Source organism: Trichechus manatus, unplaced genomic scaffold (assembly GCF_000243295.1).
Source record: "Trichechus manatus latirostris isolate Lorelei unplaced genomic scaffold, TriManLat1.0 scaffold00172, whole genome shotgun sequence".
Classification (NCBI taxonomy): Eukaryota; Metazoa; Chordata; class Mammalia; order Sirenia; family Trichechidae; genus Trichechus; species Trichechus manatus.
Genome location: NW_004444108.1, coordinates 856,783 through 879,805, shown reverse-complemented (window position 1 = coordinate 879,805; position 23,023 = coordinate 856,783). Strand labels below are relative to the sequence as shown.

General features: G+C 35.2%; 1 protein-coding gene across 1 annotated transcript in view; it reads right to left on the bottom strand.

The window, feature by feature from the left end:
• MLIP (muscular LMNA interacting protein) overlaps positions 1–23,023 on the bottom strand; it is a 167,965-nt gene that overhangs the window by 95,120 nt on the left and 49,822 nt on the right. The window contains exons 6-10 of the mRNA XM_004386818.2: positions 20,176–20,241; positions 20,009–20,092; positions 19,843–19,902; positions 15,418–15,462; positions 2,486–2,530 (exon numbers count right to left, since the gene is read on the bottom strand). Coding sequence (XP_004386875.1) covers positions 2,486–2,530; positions 15,418–15,462; positions 19,843–19,902; positions 20,009–20,092; positions 20,176–20,241 — 300 coding nt within the window. The remainder of the gene's footprint in view (positions 1–2,485; positions 2,531–15,417; positions 15,463–19,842; positions 19,903–20,008; positions 20,093–20,175; positions 20,242–23,023) is intronic.

The following is a 23,023-nucleotide window of genomic DNA, read 5'->3' as shown; positions in this document are numbered from 1 at the left end:
GTATATAAAAAACACATTTATTTAGTCATCCAACTTCTACAGTCTGTATTTTGCATACTATGTTCAGTAGCATTATATATAAGAATGCTCAGAATGTTGCTCTCAAAAAATAAGCATATAATTATTTTAATATTAAAGTAGTCGTTATGATATTTTCTTGTTTAAAGTGGAAAACCGTTCAACTTCATTATGTTATTGCAGTACTTGTTTCCATAGCAACTCTTCACTTCACTGTGTTAGTAATCATAGACTCACAGCACTTGAGGGGATCTTGGGAAACATGTAATAGAATGCTCTCATTGTTTAATTAAGAAATTGAAGCCCAGAATCTCAGACTCACTATGACTTACCCAAGGTCAGCCCAGTAATGTCAGAGCAAGATGTGTAAGGTGGGCCTTCTAATCCCCATTTCAGGATTCTTTCAATTATACTACACTACCTCCCACTGTTCTAAACAAATTAACACTAAAATTACACAAACACATGCACACAAACACACGCCATATATACACTAATGAAGATCAACATATCCAAGTAATTTTATTAAGGCCATCTCTTTTAAGAGTCAGCCTTTTTGAATTTTTATTCAGAAGAAGAGTCAACCTTATTATGAATTTTCAGGATTACAAATAAAAATGTTACTGTCATTTTCTGTTGTTATTTTGGCATGATAACGACAAGATAAGTTGTTGGATGTGAATACAGGACATCAAAACAATCGCTTAAAAAGAGAAAAAATCATTATCAAACAAGTATTTTGTCTTCTTAAAGTCTCAAACTGCTTTGTAGGACTTTTCATTAATTTTACTTAAAGTATCTATTTTAAGAATTTATAAATATAGCAAAAAAAAATCAAAGATATAAAGAAAATCTTTAACCAGTGATATCTAAGCAGTTTACTTTACTCTTTCAATTTGCTAACCACCATAATAATGAGTAAAACAAAACACTATAAGAAAAGTAATTCTTCTATTTAATCAAAAATTAACAGATTTTAGACTTTAGACCTGTGCTGTTCAATACAGCAGCCATTAGCAACATTTGAAATGTGGCTGTCTGAACTGAGATGTACCGTAAGTGTAAAATACACAGCGTATTTTGAATACTGTGCAAAAAAAGGGTATCTCAATAACGTTTATATTGATTATATGTCGAAATGATAATATGTATATACAGAATTAAATAAAATATATTATAGAAATTAATGTTACCTGATTCTTTTTACTTTTTAAAAAATAATTTATTTTACTTTTGTTGTTGTTGAGAATATACACAGCAAAACATACACCTATTCAACAATTTCTACAAGTAAGACTCAGTGACTTTGATTACATTCTTCAAGTCATGCAACCATTCTCAACCTCTTTTTCTGAGCTATTCTTCCTCAATTAACATAAACTCACTGCCCCCTAAGTTTCCTATCTAACCTTTCGGGTTGCTGTTGTCAGTTTGATCCCATATAGACAGATCTTAAAAGAGCACAATGCTCAAGCAGACATTGTTTACTAGTTAAGCTAAACTATTGTTTGGTTTTAAGAAGATTTCAGGGGATATTTTTGGTTTAAGGTTTAAAGATTATCTCAGGGCAATAGTTCCATGGGTTCATCCAGCCTCCATGGCTTCATAAAGTCTAGATTCCATGAGAATTTAAAATTCTGTTCTGCATTTTCCCCTTTTTGATGGTTTCATGGGACATCCTAGTTAATTGGCCTAATAACATGTTCAGTGCCTCAGTTCTACCTCCTAGTTCATTGGGTAGTGCCTGGGGTCTTAAAATCTTGCAAGTGGGCATTCAAGGTACAATTGGTCTCTATTCACCTAGAGCAACAGAGAAAGAAGGAGAGTCAAGAATAGGAAAAGGAAATGGAATGTGTGATTAATTGCCTCCATGAACAGCTGCCTCCTTTGCCATGAGACCAGAAGAACTGGATGGTGCCCAGCTACCATTACTGAACATTTTGATCAGATTCTTTTTATTTTTAATGTGGCTACTAGAAAATTTAAAATGACATATGTGGCTCATATTTGTGGCTCCCATTATATTTCCATTGCTCAGCCCTGGTCTAGACCATTCACTTACTAATTGTCCTGTCTGAAATATTTCATTCCCCATTTTCCTCAGGTCTAGAACCTACCCTACTTTATCAAACGCGACCTCCTTGAGCCGTTTTCTGACTTCTCCCATCAGAAAGCGATTTCTCATTCTCTAACCTCCAAGAGCATCTTTCTGCTCATCCCGCTCATTCTTTTCTGCTGGCATTGCTGGGATCTAAGTTATTGGCAAGTAGAGTTCATGTTCAATGTATGTTTGTAAACTGCAGAACAACCATCATGGAGCTTTAGTAAAGCATCAGTAAACTTTCATTAGATAAGTAGGCAAATAAATTCATATGTAGTAAGTACATTCTTTGCTCATTTTTGTTCAGATAAAAACATTTTGAGAATTTTCTGAAGTAGGTCTATGACTTAGAAAGAGGATACATACCAACTGACTCTCTGATATTGTAGAGGATGGTGAGGAGAGATTTGCCTGCAAAATATAAACATGCTGTTAATTAAATGAAATTCATACTGTAGTAAAATAATATATCTATGTTTTTAAGTACAGGCAGTCCTTGGATTATGAATGAGTTCCATTCCTAAGTCTGTCTTAAGTCGAATTTGCATGTACATTGGAACAGTTAGGTACGGTTCATAGCTATGTCAGTTAGTCAAACATTTGTCTTATTATACAGTATATAGTGTACCTTTCTATGCAAAAAAAAAAAACTATTAAGGAAACACTTCCAGATACACTAAAACATCTTTAACATAATAATACAGTAATAATAAATAATAATAATGCTTTGATACACATCACAAAGCAACACTTGTTTGTTATTATGAACCATTGTATGTACCTCGAATTTTTAATATAATAGGCTTTTACAGAGGTTGATTCGTAAAAACGGATTGTAGGTAAGTGGGATGTTCATAACCCAGGGACTGCCTGTATTCTGAAGTTCTTTTATTATTAAAGTAATCTCATGTTGGCATTTTAAAGAGTATAGAAAAGTATAAAGATAAAAATATCATTATGCCAACAACAAAAAAAATGACTTTCAACATTTTTGGTACGTTGCCTTACAATTTATTTCCTATGCATTTTTATTCAGTTCACATAATAGTTAAAATGATTTTTTATATTATGCCTTTCCTCTCTTTTTTTTACCATAAGTAATATCATATGATATCAAAACTTCTTCAAGGTTTCATAATATTTCATTATTTGTATTCTTCCTATTTTACTTAAACATACTAGCATTGTTCAATATGTATGTTTACTTACAACAAGTTGATAAAAATAACAGATTTTTCCTTTAAATTTTATTTGTAAGGAAAAACAAAGTTTTCATGATTTGGGAAGAGAAATGATTTGATTTTTAAGACTGTTTTACATTAAAGAGCAGGTTAATATTATTTCTTCATCCTTGGTTCTTGTATTTTAATCCATTCACCTGAACTTGATTTTCTTCTTACTGACGTAAATACTTTGGTAGTTTTTTCAGAACTTACTGTATCATACACTGAAAATGTTTTTATTTGTGCTCATTCTTGAATGAGAGTTCAACTGGGCATAGAATTCTAAGCTACTATTGACTATATCTCAGCATTTTGAAGCTATTACCCTACTGGCTCTGGCTTCTGTTACCGCTATCAGTCTAAATGTCATAAACCTGGCGGATCATGTGCCTTCACATTTGGTTAGCATGTAAGATTTTTCTCATTGACATTCTACAATTTCATTATGATGTGCCTGGGGGTGGATTTCTTTTTATTTATCCTTTGTAGGACTTGGTACATTCCTTTATGCTGAGTGTACATACCCTTCTTCAATTCTGGAAAATTCTCAGTGAATATCTCCTCAAATATTGCTTTTCTCCCATTGTATATAATCTCTTCTTATAGAATTTCCATTAAACATATGTTGGGCCTCTCAACCCATCCCCCATTTCTCGTAAACTCCTTTTCATATTTTATCTCTTTATGCTGCGTTCCTGATGGTTTTCATATGTAAGCCTGATAGATAACTTTCTCTTCAGCTATATACTAGTATATTTAACATGGCAATTGAATTTTAAATTTTAATGACTTTATTTTTCACTTCTAGAAATTCTATTTGGTTCTTTTTCAAATCTTGTCTTATGACTTCTATAATTCCTTTTAACTCTTTAAACATTTTAAATATATTTATTTTATAGTTCTTTTCATATTTTTCCATTATCCTCCATAGTAAAATCTTCTATTGATTGTATCTGTTTTCTCTCCCTCATGTCTCCTCCTCATGTTGTTCTTTACTCATTTCATGATTTTTGATTTTTAATTTTGCTCATCTTCATTTGGAGTAACTTTGGTGTTGATTTCTACAGGTGTCCCCAAAGCCCTGGGTTGTGAAATTATCCCTACAATGTATTTCACAATGGCCTCTGTGGGGCCCTTGGAGTTTCACTGCTTCCAGACTAGTTTTCATTTTGTTTTTTCACCCTGATGTTCCTAAACCCCAAGGGTGCAGATTCCCACATCTTCAAGTCCCATAGGCTTAGATTCCCAACCTTTTATGGCTGACTCTTTTTCCACCTAAGTGTGTAGGGTGGAGACGGTCAAAAGTTTTACCTTCTTTTTTCTGTTCTGTACTTCATGGTCAGTGTGGCCTTCTAGGCTCCTGGCTTTGTGCAAAGGATTCCTTACAGATCTTCATGTTGTCATAGAGAAAAACTTAAAACTCCATTGGCTGGCTCCTAGCACCTAAATCCTGATGAACAGCTATTCCACCAGGGCTTTAGCCCCTCTTAACACTCTGGTTTGGAGTGCCTCCATGGTATTTTCAATTATCTCATATACAAACAAAAGCTGGACAATATAAAGGAAGACCAAAGAAGAATTGACACATTTGAATTGTGTTAGTGAAGAATATTGAATATACCATGGACTGCCAAAGAATGAACAAGTCAGTCTGAGAGGAAATAAAACCAGAATACTCCTTAGAAGTCAAGATAGAGAGACTCTGTCTTGTTTAGTGTGGATACATCATCAGAAAAGACTAATTTCTAGAAAAGGACACATGTTTGGTAAAGTAGAGGGTCAACGAAAAAGAGGGTAACCCTCAATGAGATGAACTAAAACAACAGCTGCAACAATAGTCTCAAACATATCAGTGATTGTGAACATGGCAGAGGACTGGACAAAGTTTCATTCTGTTATACATAAGGTTGCTATGAGTAGGAGAAAACTAGACGGCCATTAACAACACTTCCTTTTTGGCACCAAGAGATTTCTCTTTCTTTTTGTTTAGGTTTGGTTATATCCATTTTAATAGTTATGTTTTATCAAGCATTTCTGTAGTTAGATGGGAGGTTAAGCTTCACCACAGCTCAGCTCTCAACTTTAACAGGAAGGCTCAACACACAGATATATAATTATAAATATGTTTGATTAAAATGTGACAAAATTGTGTTCCTAATATATTTCTAAAGGAGCCCTGGTGGTGCAGTGGTGAAGGCGCTCAGCTGCTAACTGAAAGGTTGGCAGTTGGAACCCACCAGCTACTCCTCGGGAGAAAGATGTGGCAGTCTGCTTCCATAAAAGATTTACAGCCTTGGAAATCCTATGGGACAGTTTTACTCTGTCCTATAGGGTTACTATGACTCAAGATAGACTCAACAGCAGTGGGTTTGGTTTGGCTGGATTTGGAATATATTTCCATTCTTCTTAAAATTGCAAGTATTTTGAGGGATTATTATAGATGCATCAATGTTGTCTTTACTCTCTGGCAGATGAATGATAACTGAAAACTAAAAACTTAGTTAATTCTTATGGTATCACCAAGTATGTAGGAGTGTGAATCACCAAACATAATAACGAGGCACCTACAATCCTCCTCACACTGTGTCCCACATTGTTTGCTTTTGGATTTTTGACTCATACCATCCTTCACAGGGACTGTCACTGCTTGCTGCCAATCCTGGTTGCTTTAAGGCAGCAGGATGTCTTGGCTAAGTGCTCTCATCTCTAATAACTGTGGGCCAGGTTATATGTACTAAGGTTTGTGGCTATTCTGTGCTGCAGAAAATTATTCTTTAGAATGTCATCACAGTGTTTTCTCACTTCACCTAGAGTTTGGTTTTTAGCCTCATAATGTTGGTAATAATAATAATTTCTTGTAAAATCTTAGTTTTTCTTTTCAATGAATGCTTGGTTATTGCAATAATAAGAGAATTCTCTATGAATTCCCCAAGTTAAATGAATAGCTTCTGTGAAATATGCTACACTAACATGAATATATTGACCAAAATAAAATTTGGTTAATGTTTTATCTCAATAATTATAGGAAAGAAGAGATTATATCTTTAAAACACAGAATTTGCACAATTTAACTATACTACTAACCAATCAATATATTGTGCTAAATAATACTAAGTTATTTGGGAAAAGAAGACAATGCTCAAGCAAATATATTCATTAAATTAGGGAAAACATAAAAATCTTTGTATTCCATCTTCCTAAGTCCCAGTCATATAATTACTCCTTTACTGGGAATCGTGCTTTAGATATTCCCAGCTTATTTTTATTTCCTCTTAAAGACTTCATGTCGTTTTTAGGAGAAATTATCCCCAGAGAAAGCATAAAATTAAATGTGAACCCCTAGACTTGAGGGGATATTTCTAAAGGTAATGGTGAATCTTTCCCAAAGAGCAAGAATAATGGCTTACTTGTATTGTATCTAAAATAGCCAGGTTCTTTCAATCAACAACCCAACTATATAAAACACTTTGAGACCCCTTCCTATGCTTTCCTAATAAAGGTTCATATTGTTTATTAAATGTGCCATCTATAGTTATATTATCAACATTGTAGCAATTACTTTCCAAAAATGAGGAAATTTTATATTTGGAGAACTGAGATCGGAGCAGATAGGAGGAGGATGCTACATTTGAATACTTGCCAATCAGTCATTTAATCTAACATGGAGAAACAACCTGAGGTACCTAAAAATAAACTTGGGACTGGATTTGAACAACATTAAAGTTTTTGGGTCATTTGTGTCTATCCATGTTAATACTGACTGTGAAGAACAATATGTAAAATAAGTGTAAGAATGGCTCTTGTGTGAAACAAAATCCCATAAACTATATTCTCTGGCTCTTGACATAATTTTAAATATTAAAGAAAGAAAAGTGAGAAAGATGTGTGAAGGTCTGTGTGCGTATGTGAGAGAGAGAGAGGGAGAAGCTAAGAGAGAAGGAGGATTTTAGCCACTATATAATTAAATTTTTTTAAACTAACAGATTAGTAACAAACTTGTAAAAGACAAAATTTATTTTTCAAATGAAATCTGTTAAAGAATTCGGTTATGTGAGAAGTAAAAGAGTGTAAGACTAAGGAAAGAAATGAGAATTTGAAATACACTGCAAGATAAATTGCAACCCAAAGCCACCACTTGCGCCAAACCAGCTTTGGAGAAACACATTTTGCTCTCCCAAAGATTGATGCCAGAAGCATATACAGTACATGAAATGAGCTTCTTAATTGTTGTCTAGAGTTGCTGTTCCTTATAATCTCTGCAGATTTCCCCCTATTCTTGACAGTCATTCTTTTGGCTTGCATCACTGTAGCAGACACCTTCTTGGGGAATCAGGACAAAATCAAGTTGTATGATAAAAAAAGTGATAAGAAAAAGGGTTCTTTTTCCTTCTGCACTCTGTAATTCTACTTTTGTCATGCTCTTATCTCTTTCAGCAGTCATGTCCTTCCCATCTCCCACCAGTTTCAACATTGTTAAGATGCTTTGTCTCCATCCTTTCTGTGTTGATTCTAACTGTCTTGAATCCTCTTTTCTCGAGGTTCAAAGAACTCTAATTAGCAATAATGTATTAATTTTGTTATTTCTCCCAGGCAAGACTGATCTATAGGTAGGCAGAAAGCCAACACTCAAAACATTAATTTAGTACCTAAAAATCACTGAGTCCTGAGCTTGGCATTGAGGAGATACAAACTCAGAAAATGGTAAGATGTCATCTTACCCTTAACCTAGAGAATGTTCACATCATGTGGACATAGGCACTACTCTCAGGAGAATGCAGCCCATGGTTAACATGTTAGACACCAAATCCATGGAGATATATTATGAAGCATCTTATCCTCTTTGCTTTACACCGTTTATTCTTACTATCTGTAGACCTTACCCCACATAAGTATCTCATTAAATGCCATTTTCTAAGTTTATAATATACTCCCAAAAGATCAAAATATAAAAGGTATACTTGGAAGTATTTAAAAAGTTTAGCCCTTTAAGCTTGAGGGTGATGATTCCAACTGACCGTGAATGTAATTGGTAGACAGAATGAGTGGGCATAGGTGACCAGTGATAGCCATAGTTTATATGTACAAATGGGGGAATCGCAGTTCAAGTCAAGGGCAAGTTTGGTTGAAATATGGCACCTTCGCATTTGATGAGGAGGTTTATAATGCTGATGAGGAGGGTACAAGGCATAAGGGAAGCCTCATTCAATCTCTTGCTCCTCCTCCTCATTTATCAGGACCCACCCAAGCACAGCCAACTTCCATTCCTTCCTTGTCCCTTTTCACATACACATACTTCAGAAATATTTCTAAACAATGAAGAAAAGAAAGAAATGAGAATGATTAGAAGAGTGGAATTTCTTGCTTAAATTATCCACAACTCTTCCTGTAAGCCATCAATCTCCTATGGAAGCAGATGTGGACTTTGAGTTGGATCTAAACCACCTCTCACCTAAGATCTATGGCTGCATTAGTGCACATGGTCTCTGAAACACTCCAGGTGTACATCCAAGTGCAGCGATGAAAGGAATGAGTAAGCTGGCTAAACTGGGGAGGATGAACTTTGTTTGAATGTCTGTAGAGTGGAAATATTCTTAATAAAGTTTGACACATTATTCAATATATTGTGATAATTTGGAAGCAATATACTTCCATTGTGGTGACATTTTTGTGTCCCTAAATCTCATTAAAATGAGATCTTATCTATGTACTACATACTATTCTATAAGCCTGTCTCTGCTATTTCCCTGGCACTTAAAAATAACATGTAGAATGTAGAAAGTTTATTAAATAAATTGTCATCAGTAGAATGTGATTCAAATTAGGGTTTTTTGATAAATTAGTAATAGTCCCAAGTACTTGCCCTGTTTTCTGAGGTTGTTTTTTATTAAGAGCACATACTGTGGTTTTTAATTATGTGAATGAAATGAATTTATACTGGCAGCAGTTAATGAAATAGAATAAATACTTACAAAGGCAAGTGTAATGCAAAGAAAAAACGATGTTCCCCTCCAAAGATGATAGGGAGTGAAAATAGAATGAAATAGAAATTAAAATAGAAAATGTTTTCCTTTACCTAAGAGGAAAGAAACTGTTTAAAAATCAGTGCAGGAGAAATAATTACTCATATATTCTATGATAAATTATAAGTTAATTTGCATAAAAATATGTGATTTAAAGCCTTGAAAATATAGTAAAAACGTTATCATTTTACATGTTAATATGATCGAATATGAAATTATTCATTCCAAGTTTGGACTGAAGGTTAATGAGCATGAATAAGTAATTTACACTCATTTTCAGAGTATAAATACTAATGGATTAAATATTTAAGAACACAAATTATTACCAGCTCCTATAGGTAGAAACAAGTGTTAACAGCAAAGGCTTTGGTATAAGGAACACCTGGGTAGGATTTTTTCCTAGCTCTGTGACTTCTGAGGCTCTGCTTCCCCCTCTGTAAAATGAATGTGTAATATAAATACCTACCTCACAGGGTTGTTGTAAGGTTTAAATATAAGAGTTAAAGCTTATTTTCAATGTAAGAATTCAAAACATTGGTTACTATTATTTTTGTTGATGTTAACATCTATTAAAAAGAATCAAGTGAAATACTGATGATAAATTAATCTGATCAACATGCAAGGGGTTATTAGCCTGGTTTCAATTTTATTACACTTAAGGGAACTTCAATTAAATTATTTTAAAATAGTCTGCAATTCAGGGACACTATAAATTGAGGCAAACCTTGATTTTAATTACTTTGAATTAATGGTGCTTTTACTGGATCTGGCCTATTTTAAAATATAGAGTTATGTGCAATAAAGAATCAAAGAAGTAAATGAATTATTTTGCATTGGTTTCTACTTTTTTTTTTAAATCTTAACTTGAATTTTTTTTAAATTGGGCTTTAGGTGAAAGTTTACAGCTCATGTTAATTTCTCATACAAAAATTTATACACATTTTGTTATGTGACACTAGTTGCAATCCTTATAACGTGACAGCACACTCCCCCTTTGCACCCCAGGTTTTACCATGTCCATCCAACCAGCTCCTGTCCTTTCCTGCCTTCTCATCCTGCCTCTGGACAGGAGCCATCCATTTGGTCTCGTGTATCTGCTTGAACTAAGAAGCACACTCTTCATGAGTATCATTTTATGTTTTATAGTCCAGTCTAATCTTTGTCTGAAGAGTGGGATTGGGAAAGGTTTTAGATCTGGGTTAACAGAGCGTCCTGGAGCCATGGCTTCGGGAGTTCCTCCAGTCTCAGTTAGACCATTAAATCTGGTCTTTTTAAGTGAATTTGAGTTCTGCTCCACACTTTTCTCCAGCTCCATCAGGCACTCTCTGTTGTGTTCCCTGTCAAGGTGGTCATTGGTGGTATCCCAGCACCATCTAGTTCTTCTGGTCTCAGGCTGATGGAGTCTCTGGTTTATGTGGCTCTTTTGTCTCTTGGGCTAATATTTTCCTTGTATCTTTGGTATTCTTCATTCTCCTTTGCTCCAAGTGGGTTGGGACCAATTGATGCATCTTAGATGGCCGCTCGCAAGCTTTTAAGACATCAGATGCCACTCACCAAAGTGGCATGCAGAACACTTTCTTAATACACTGTTATGTCAATTGACCTAGATGCCCCCCAAAACTATGGTACCCAGACCCCAGCCCCAGCTACTCGGTCCCTCGAAGTGTTTGGTTGTATTCGGGAAACTTCTTAGCTTTTGGATTAATCTAGTTGTGTTGACTTACCCTGTATTGTGTGTTGTCCTTCCCTTCACCCAAGATGATTCTTGTCTACTTTTTAGTTAGTGAATTCCCCTCTCCCTCCCTCCTCACCCTCATAACCATCAAAGAATGTTTTCTTCTGTGTTTAAACCTTTTCTTGAGTTCTTATAATAGTGGTCTTATACAATATTTGTCCTTTTGCAACTGACTAATTTCACTTAGAATAATGCCCTCCAGATTCATCCATGTTGTGAGATGTTTCCCAGATTCATCATTATTCTTTATCATTGTGTAGTATTCCATTGTGTGTATGTACCATGATTTGTTTATCCATTCGTCTGTTGATGGGCACCTATGTTGTTTTCATCTTTTTGCTATTGTGAACAGTGCTGCAGTGAATATGGGTGTGCATATGTCTATTCATGTGAAGGCTCTTATTCCTCTAGGATATATTCCAAGGAGTGGGATTGCTGGATCTTACGGTACTTCTGTTTCTAGCTTTTTGATTTTTACTTTTTTATGGAGAAAATCAACCTTTGACCAAAGTCCCCATAAAAAGGAATTAGCGATACTATTTCTCATTATGTTATTGAACTGTTATAATCATCCCAGGAAAATTGCAAATCCTATGAGCATTCTAATATATCAAAAGTAGCAACTTTGTAAGTTTGTTTTAATACCAACCAGCTGGACTATATGAAGAAGAACGGGGCATCAGTATTGGAGGGAGACTCATTAACAACCTGTGTTATGCAGATGACACAACCTTGCTTGCTGAAAGTGAAGAGGACTTGAAGCACTTAACTGATGAAGATCAAAGACCACAGCCTTCAGTATGGATTATACCTCAACATAAAGAAAACAAAAATCCTCACAACTGGACTAAAAAGCAACATCATGATAAACGGAGAAAAGATTGAAGTTGTCAAGGATTTAATTTTACTTGGATCCACAATCAACACCCATGGAAGCAGCAGTCAAGAAATCAAAAGATGCATTGCATTAAGCAAATCTGCTGCAAACAACCTCTTTAAAGTATTGAAGAGCAAAGATGTCACCTTGAAGACTAAGGTGCACCTGACCCAAACCATGGTATTTTCAATCGTATTATATGCATGTGAAAGCTGGACAATGAATAAGGAAGACCACAGAAAAACTGACACCTTTGAATTGTGGTGTTGGAGAAGAATATCGAATATACCATGGACTGCCAAAAGAACGAACAATCTAACTTGGAAGAAGTGTAGCCAGAATGCTCCTTAGAAGCAAAGATGGCGAGACCACATTTTATATGCTTTGGACAAGTTATCAGGGGGGATCCGTCCCTGGAGAAAGACATCATGCTTAGTAAAGTATACAGCCAGCGAAAAAGAGGAAGATCCTCAAAGAGATGGATTGACACAGCGGCTGCAACAATGGGCTCAAGCATAACAACGATTGTGAGGATGGCACAGGACTGGGCAGTGTTTCGTTCTGTTGTGCGTAGGGTCCCTATGAGTCAGCACCGACTCGATGGCACCTAACAACAACAACAGTTCTTTGGCCAGCTCTCCTCTAATTTCTACAAAAAAAGTATTTTGCTTGTTTCACTGTCTAATTGTTTACTATCCTGAATATACCCTTGCCTTTGTCTTTACCATTCTCACCCCAGTAACTCCTCAGTGACAGGTACAGGGCAGACACTTAATTATTTGTTGAATCAAAGAACAAAAGTGAAAAGTTGAATAGTAGACCTAGATAATACTAGTCAGTCTTCCCACTAATCACAATCAATAGAATATACACTATGCTTTTAAAAAGGACCCAAAATAGGGATTTGGGGTAGGCAATGCTAATTTGTAGGGGGGATCCTCACGTGTAACAACACTGTTCTTCTCTTGACTCTAATTTGTCTTCCCTTTGTTCAGCCTCCTCTGCGGAGCAGGAGTTGGTAAACTGCATGATCCCTGCTTTTGAATCTAATCCAAGAATCTCTGCACTTGGAGTCCCAGCAGGTATATGCTGCAAAGATGCCTAGTTTCTTGAAAGTTTTGAAGAGAAATGGTGAGAAACTGCAATATCCATGGGTTTCTCAGACTTGTTTTTGAGTGTTTGTGGGAGAGGAGGGGAGAATATAATGAGAGACTGATTAATTAATTAAGAGAACACTACTCAGCCCACAATGCGAGGCATCCCATAGTGGAGCCAGTATGAATGTTAGAATTTCTAGAAGAAAAATATTATGTCATTCTTTTAAGAAAAGTTATAACCTAATGTATTTAAGACAGATTATTCATATAAAATCTAGCATAAAGCTGAAGAGAAATTCTGCCCTAAACTTTCATTTTTTCCTCTAACTAAATGTATCAGACAGAACTTAGCAAATTTAATAACTGCAGCAAGATATTTACAAGAGTGACTGATCCATGAGCTGGCAGCAAGGAACTGGTTTTTCACCTTCTATTGTCCAATTATCCCTTCAAGTCTTCCAAACGATATGGACAAATTTGAGGTGTCACAAATAACAATTCAAATGTCATGTAGCAAGAAAGTAAAAAAAAAAAAAAAAAAAAAAAGCTTCTCACTCAAGAAACCAAATTTAATCAAGGTCTAGAATAATATCTGAATCAGAGTTTATGTTTGTTCTAGTCTGTACTGAACCTGTTTGATGATTCGGTGTTCAGTTTAAATGACTTTGATGCGCTCACAGAGTTATGGGTGGAGGGGAGTTAACCTACTTTAATCAAGTCTGGTAACTGATAGAAAACAAAGAATAACTTGAAATAACTTCTAATTATGGAGTTTTAAGCAGCACCTCTAAAATCACTCCAATCTCTATCAAATTAATCACCCAGGGGTGGGAGATGTAGGTGATGTAGGTGGAGGCATCAGCCATGCACACCTAATCAGAGGTGATTTGGTGGAAGGTAGGACAAGATGAGAAAGGAAGGTAGGAGAAAAAAATTCTCGTTACTTTTGAGGTGGGGGGGATTGGCTCTTGTGAAATATATTTACCACAAAGGGATAAAAACAACTTTAGGAAACTGTCTTTTTTTTTTTTTTTTTCTGTACCCAGATGAAGAATCAAGAAATTCAGTAAATAGTGGTGCTTCTAGTCTTCCAAAAACAGATAAAAGGAGAAGGGAGGGGGAGTGGATGAAGGCAAAAGTGAAGGAAAAAAAGAAGGAAAAGAAAGTGAATGACTATGATTTATTAAAGAATTCCCGTGTCACAGATGACGGTAAGGGCTTTTCATACATTATCTCATAGAAATTTTACAGCAACCCAGTGAGAAGGTTATTAATACTCCCAAATTTATAAGCAAGAAAACTAAAGCACAGAGTGGCTAAGTGATTTTTCCAGACTCAAGAGTTAGAAAGCAGAAGTGCTGTGATTTAAACTTGAGTCTAGCCTACTTAAAGCCTCCACTCTTTTAAGTATTATTTCAAATAGGTTCTAAGAACTGTTCTAAGTAGTGTTCCTATTCATGTTGTCTAATCATTTCCTCAAGTGATAGAACTCAGTAATTAAACCTGGTTTATTATCTGCCTTAAGGAGATTCAAATGAAGGCAAAAATGTAAAAACTGCAATACTGACATGTCACAAAATATACATGTAATAGTATTTAGTTTTGATGACAATGACCAAAATGACATACTAGGAAATATAATGCTTAATTTAAAAGGAAAAGTTTATTGGTTTGTTTCACACTGAAAACTGAACATTTGCTTATGAGACAAAGTCATTTCTACTAGAATATGTCAGTCACAAGCATAAATTCACTACATGACTGGCAATGATGTTATTAGGTGAATGAAGAGCAGGTTAGGATGTGTGTGCATATGTGTGTATGTGTGTGTGTGTGTCTAAGACAATTCCTAGTATAGCCAGCTTCCCATAATTATTTGGTGCTCATGAGTGGAAATTGGCCCACTTGCTAATAATTTAAATGTGGAAAAGACAAAGTAGACAAAGTCAACTAAACTGGAAGTCCTGTTTGAAATGGACAAATCTTAATTTCAAAATATATGAGTTGACTGTTCTTATAATAAGCACAATAAACCATAACAAAAATGAAAATATCATCTAAGCTTTGGCAATTAGAAAGGCAGAAAGCATAAGCTGGAGTTTTGTTTAATTTAGCAAAACAAATCAAAGTAAACCTCACTTAAGGAATTTATTGAGTAGACTTACCTAATACGTCATCCTCGTCTTTACCTAATTTTCCAAACCTAGGCCAATCATAGCATCCTACCCCTTTCCACTTATGAAAAAAATCAGTTAATTCAAGTTAAATAACTATATAATTGAGTTCCCTCCAAAACATACATGTATCCATTAAAAAAGCAGTATGTATAACAGTAATGGTACTTACATATTTGGTTTCTCGACCAGCTGCTCTTGGAAGAGTTGTAGGCATCTGTATGAAAATAAAAATAATTTTACTCATAAGTAATAAAGAAAATACTAAAGGATTCAACTTCTTGCGTAAGTGTTCATGTTTTTCCTATTGAGATTTTCTAGCCATTACTCCCTTTTTTCTATAAAATCCTCCATACCTTTGAAAATCATTTCATTGAACTACCACTTTCATTTTCTTTTATTACTGCTATTGATCAGCTTCCTGACAATTTTCCTTTATTTATTGATGATGTTAACTCATGGATCACAATTGTTCCTTCATTCTATTCCTTTCATGACTTTTGGTAACATTAAAATTCACACAGAAGTCTCTATCCTCTCAATTCCTTGAGCTGCTCAACTCCAAAGATTTTCTTGTCCACACCACTTCAATCATCCACTCCCATGGCTGTTCCTAGACTTTGCTTTCATCAATAAAATGCAAAACATCTGAAATGTCTATTTCAAACATCTTACTCATAGAACTCTACTTCTTATCTACCAGCTTCATTTCTTCAGTACCCACATGTAACATTTCCTCCTTTTTTTTTTTTTTTTTCTTTTAGCAGCTTAAAACACCAGACACTTATTATTTCACCATTGCTGAGAATCAGGAATCCAGAAGTGGCTTAGCATAGATGGTTCTGGCTCAGAGTCTCTCATGAGTTTGCAGTCCAGATGTCATCTGGAGACCTGGCACTACAGTCATCTCAGGGCTCAGCTGGGGCTGGAGAATCCACTGCAAGTTCACTCACATGATTGTTTATAAGATTCAGTTCCCAGCTAGACTGAGGCCTCTGTTGCTTCCTACACTAGCCTCACCGTAAGGCTGCCCACAACAAAGTGAGAGATCCAAGAAAGAGAGAGAAAGCATGTGCCCGAGATAGAACTGCAGTCATTTATAATCTAGCCATCTCTTCCGCTGTAACATGCAGCATTTCTTCAGCCTCATTGGGATTTCCAAACCATTGACCTTCACCAGCTCCCTTCTGGTTTTGTTATCTCTTAACTTTCATAGACTTCATGTTCTCACTTATTTGAATACCTTCAATTTTTTTTTTTTTTGCCTCTCTCTATAATGTAACAAACTCAACTGCAAAAAAAAAAAAAAAAAAATCAACCCTGAATGGACCTTTCCATCCATTTACTCTATACTTGCACCTAAGAAGCATTCCACATAGCTGGGAAATTCACTCATCCAGCTAACGATTTCACTTTAAATTTATGATTATCAGCTTAGAATGGACACTCTATCCTGTCTGGTAATCCTGAAATTTTTCTTTTGCAGTCCCACTTTCACACTTTCTAAGATGAGATATTATTTCTTTAATTCAATTATTCAGCAAATATTTGTTGGGTATCTACAGTGTGATATACGTGTGTATGTGTATATATATAAGTATATACATACATACACACACATCTATTCTTAATTTAAAATGTAAAAAAACTCATAAATCTAGAGGTAAAAATAAACTTCATCAAAAAGATAAAAAGCATCTATGAAATACCTATAGCTAGCATCATACTTAATACTGAAAGCTTTCTTCCTATAATCAGGAACAAGACAAAGATGTCTGCTTTTAGCACTTATATTCAGCATTGTACTGGTAGTTCCAGCCAGTGCAATCAGGCAAGAAAAATAAATAACAAGAATTCAGATGAGAATGGAAGAAGTAAAACTGTCTTTATTCACAGACAACATGATCACTGTCACTATAGAGAATCTGATAGAATATTCTTAAAAAGCTACTAGAAGTAATGAGTTTATTAAGGCTATAAGTACAAAATCAGTACAATAAGTTAATTATATTTATATACTATCAATAGACAATCAGAACTTGACATTTAAAAAATCAACACCATTTACAACCACATCAAAAATAAGAAATAGTTCAAGATCATATATGGTTCAACCATCCCACTCCTAGGTAAAATGACAGCATATGTTCATACAAAGTCTTATTTTAAAATGTTCTTAACAGCTGTATTAGTAATAACTCCAAACTTGAAATAATCCAATTGCCCATCAACTGGTTGATAGGCAAATAAATTATGGCAATGGCACGTCCATACAATGGACTACTACTCAGCAATAAAAAGAAATGAACTCTGGATACATACAACAATATAGATGAACCTCGTATGCCTCCTATTTAGTATAAAAAGCAAAACTCAAAAGATCACATACTGTATGATTATGTTTGTATGACATCTTTGAAAAGGCAAAAGTCTAGGGACACAAAACAGATCAGTGGAGTCCAGCACTTGAGTTGGAGGAAGGGATATACTACAAAGGAGCACAGAAGAACTTTTTCAGTTGATGGAAATGGTTTATATCTTGAATGCAGTGGTGGTTTACCCAACTGTTTGCTTTTGTCAAAACTCATAGAGCTGTACACTAAAAAGAGTGAATTTTGCTGTAGGTAAAGTACACATCCATAAATCTAACTTTAAAAAAAAAAAAACTATATAAGCTACAGTAAAGAAGTTAACATAGGAATTGAAGAACAGAACGGATACCAAACAAATTCTTAAACAGTAATATCAGATCAAGGAATTCTCCTAAAGGAATTTAAGAACTGATAAGTTGAAGAAAAATACAAAGGTTAACAGATATGTAATACAGAAGTAAAAGTGACAAAATCAGTATTATTGGAGTCCCAGAAAGAAACAAACACTTGAAGAAATAATGATGAAAAATTATCCAAAATGTAAGCGGAAAAAAAGATTGAAGACTTCAAATGAAAGGTCACAGACAGTACAAATCGAGATAGGTAAGGGAGGAAAAAAGGCACTTTCAGGTACATTACAGGAAAAATAAGTAACATCAAAGATAGATAAAATTCTAAAGGCTTGCAGAGCCACTCTGTAAATTATAACACTGTAACAAAGGAATAAATATCATACTGACAAAATACTTTACAAGTATTTTGTTGAAGAGAAAGAATTTAGGAAAAAAAAGTGTTGCATGAAAAAGACCTATCATTTTATGTCCATCCAAACTGTAATTTAAGTGAAAGGGCAAAATAAAGATATTCTCTGGGACAAAAGGAGATAGAATCTACACAGAAAGACTTTGCTGAATACAATTTTTAGCAAGATGCCAACAAGAAGAAAAATGTATCTAGGAGGAAGGTATGAATACGTGAGAGACAAGAATTTTAATAAAAAAGAGATCAACAAAAAGCACAATCATAAAATTCAGATTTAAATTCCAAAATTACTAAGAAATTATGTGTGTATATGTGTGTGTGTTAAAAAACAAGTTGCATGAAAAAAGCACATACAAAAAGTATTTCTACCCATGAAGTAAACAATAACACCGGAGAGGAACATGTCCCTTAGAACAATCAATCACATGAGATCAAAATGGCAACATTTGCCCAAAAGCAAAGCTGAGAAGGCAGAAAGGGGTAGAAAAGTAGGATGAAAGGAAACAGGGAGCCTAGGACAGAAGTGGGGAGAGTGCTGACACATTGTGGGGAATGAAACCAGTGTCATGGAACACTTTATGTACAAACTATCGAATGGGAAACTAATTTGCTCTGTAAACTTTCACCTAATGCACAATAAAAAAAAGAAGAAAAGTACCCCTACTAATTCCAAGACCAACAATAAGGCTGAGAAAAAAAACTAGTAATTATCACTAAGGGAAAAAATACAAGCATGTTGAAATTTGGATGAGTAGATCTACACTATTTGCAAAAAATACTTTGAAGATAATGTAGTATTTTATCCCAATAAATAAAAACGGCTACATAATAAAAAGAAAACATTTAGATATTCAATAACAACCATTAATACTTTAGTAATACTCTAACAAATCTAGAATATTCAGAATTTTCTGTCCATCTGAGTCAAAGAAAAAGGAAAAAATTCAGTCAACCAAAAGAAAAAATAATTTCAGAAATAACATCTGTGTAAAACCTCTTAGACTGATACTACTTTAGTCTACTTCATTTTGCACTTCTACACTTCCAGATGGCTCTATGAGTTACACAAGTAACGGCTTGAGATGAGCAATGGTTTGAGATAGGAATAAGCCACAAATTCTATATGCAGTTTGAGAAAGCTTCTTATAATGCTTACATACAACATAGTATATCATTGGCTTTTAAACTTTTTTAAACTTGACCCACAGTAAGAAATAGATTTTACACTGCAACTCTCTACACACATTCCTATAATGTATGCGTAAAAAAATTGAAACAAATGTCATACAACAGTACCTACTCTTAGACAGGATATTTTATGTTCTTATTATTCTGTTTATAAAATGCTGATCGCTAGCCACTACATTAATATCTTGGTTCACTATTGGCTTTGACCTGAAGTTTAAAAATCACTGGTCTAGTAAATCTTATAGTTCAGTAAATTATATTAAATGTGCACGTACTTTGATTGCATCAGAACCCAACAACATCTGTGGGGAACTTGAAGGAGACTCAGAAGAATGCTGAAAAAAGAAAAAGGACAAGCTTGTGATGCGTCTGCTAAAGAAGAGAGAGAGAAAGAGAAGCGAAGCAAAGTATTGAATTGCACGTTCTAGTCTAAGGCATTACCATAGACAAGGAATCCTGTAAGACCTTATCAATGGTAGCACAGAGCTCTTCAGTTTGCTGCCTGAGCTGTGCAGGGTTACACAACTGGAAAAATTGAAACCAGGTACTGGGTTAGCAATGCGTTTCAGGATTGCACACCAAAAGCAGGGATGATCTAAAGCCATTACCTCCAAAGGTGAGTGTAACGTGTTGTCCTTGGAGACCCTTTCAGTCTTGGCTGGTTCATCTAGTGCCTAGTGACAAATGAAATAGTTCTCATATGAGGCTGCTAGTCAAATACGAATGTCTGTTCAGAGAAAGCCCCTATGTGCATCTTATAATTCCCTGTGTGCATTGTCCTCTTCAAAGTCGTGACCCTGGGAAACTACACGCAGAAATAACAACCATGTAGCTACTTCTCAAAATATTACAAAGCTACTCTTGGAGAAATGTTTTGGAGCCAGTTTACAAGAAACATGCAAAACAAAAATCTTTACTGTCATGCCTCTTTTTTAATCATTTCTTTTCCAAAAAGTCTTCACTAACTTGTTCATTAGATTTGACCTCAAATTATATTTAACCATTTTAAAACCTATGTTTTTAAATTTACTGTGGTATTTTTCAGATATATAATTGTAGAGAACACCCCTATACCCTCCACTGAGAATAAGAAGTAAAATATTTCAAAATAATAGGAGCTGGTGTGTTTTCCTCCCTGCTTGGTTCTCCTCCCTCTATATGAGAGGTAACCACTCTCATCAATTCTGTGTTTATCATTCATATGTAAGGCTTTCAATTTTTTCAAAATATAACAACAAAAAAAATAAACAAACTCATAGTAGTCAAGTAAATTCCAATTCACAGCAACCTTATAGGACAGAGTAGAACTGCCCCATAGGGATTCCAAACCTGTAATCATTACAGATGCAGACTGCCACATCTTTCTCCCTCAGAGCAGGTGGTGGGGTTGAACCACCGACCTTTCAGTTAGCAGACAAGCACTTAATCACAGCATCACTAGGGCTCTCGTTTCGAGATATAAACATATATGTATACCTCACTAAAAATACATATACAAGGTTGTTCAGCAATTCTTTACTTTCAAAAGTATAATGTATGCTACTGGTACTTTTTTTAAATTTATTTAACATTGTTATTGTTGTTAGGTGCCATCCAGTTGGTTCTGAGTAATAATGACCCTATGCACAACAGAACAAAACACTGCCAGGTCGTGCACCATCCTCACAATGTTTGCAGACTATTGTTGCAGACACCGTGTCAATCTATCTCATTTATCGTTGATCCTCTACCTTACCAAGCATGATGTCCTTCTCCAGGGATTGGTCCTTCCTGATAACATGGCCAAAGTACGTGAGACCAAGTCTCCTCATCCTCCCTTCTAAGGGGCGTTCTGGCTATACTCCTTCCAAGACAGATCTGTTTGTTCTTCTGGCAGTCTGTGGTATATCATATTCTTTGCCAACATTGTAATCCAAAGGAATCAATTCTTCTTCAATCTTCCTTATTCACTGTTCAGCTTTCACATGCATATGAGGCGACTGAAAACACCATGGCTTGGGTCAGGTGCACCTTAGTCTTCAACATGACGTCTTTGCTTTTCAACACTTTAAAGAGGTCTTCTGCAGCAGATTTGCCCAGTGCAATGTATCATTTGATTTCTTGACTGCTGCTTCCATGAACAGTGATTCTGGATCCGAGTAAAATTAAATCCTTGACAACTTCAATACTTTCCTGTTTATCATGATGTTGCTTATTGGTCCAGCTGTGAGGATTTTTGTTTTCTTTATGTTTAAGTGTAATCCATATTGAAGGCTGTCATCTTTGATTTTCATCAGTAAGTTCTTCAGGTCCTCTTCACTTCCAGCAAGTCATCTGCATATTGCAGGTTGTTAATGAGCCTTCCTCCAATCCTGATGCTATGTTCTTCTTCATGTAGCTCAGCTTCTTGAATTATTTGCTCAGTATACAGATTGAATAAGTATACTTATTCAATAAATGAAAGGATACTACGCTGATGCCACCTTTCCTGATTTTAAACCACAAAGTACCCCTTTGTTCTATTCGAATGACTGTTTCTTGGTCTATGTACAGGTTTCTCATGAGCACAATGAAGTGTTCTGGAATTCCCATTCTTTGCAATGTCCACACGGTCAAATGCCTTTGTCAATAATAGTCAATAAAATACAAGTAAATATCTTTCTGGGATTTTCTGCTTTCAGCCAAGATCTGTCTGATATCAGCAACAACATCCCTCATTCCACATCCTCTTCTGAATCCGGTTTGAATTTCTGGCAATTCCCTATCTATGTACTGCTGCAACTGTTTTTGAATGATCTTCAGCAAAATTTTCCTTGTGTGTGATATTAATGATATTGTTCAATAATTTCCACATTCTGTTGGATCACCTTTCTTTGGAATGGACACAAATATAGATGTCTTCCAGTTGGTTGGCCAGGTAGCAGTTTTCCAAATTTCTTGGCCATAGACGAGTGAGTGCTTCCAGCCTAGCATCTGTTTGTTGAAACATCTTAATTGGTATTCTGTCAATTCCTGAAGCCTTGTTTTTTGCCAATGCCTTCAATGCAGCTTGGATTTTTCCTTCAGTACCATTGGTTCTTGATCCTATATTATCTCCTGAGATGTTTGAACATCAACCAATTCTTTCTGATAGTGTGACTCTGTGTATTCCTTCCATCTTCTTTTGATGCTTCCTGCGTCGTTCAATATTTTGCATGTAGAATCCTTCAGTATTGCAACTCAAGGCTTGAATTTTTTCTTCAGTTCTTTCAGCTTGAGAAATACCAACTGTATTCTTCCCTTTTGGTTTTCTATGTCCAGGTCTTTTCACAGTTCATTGTTAATATTTTACTTTGTCTTCTCAAGCTGCCCTTTGAAATCTTCTGTTCAGCTCTTTTACTTCTTCATTACTTCCATTCACTTTAGCTACTGTTCAAGAGTAAGTTTGAGAGTCTTTTCTGGCATCCATTTTGGTCTTTTCTTTCTTTCCTATCTTTT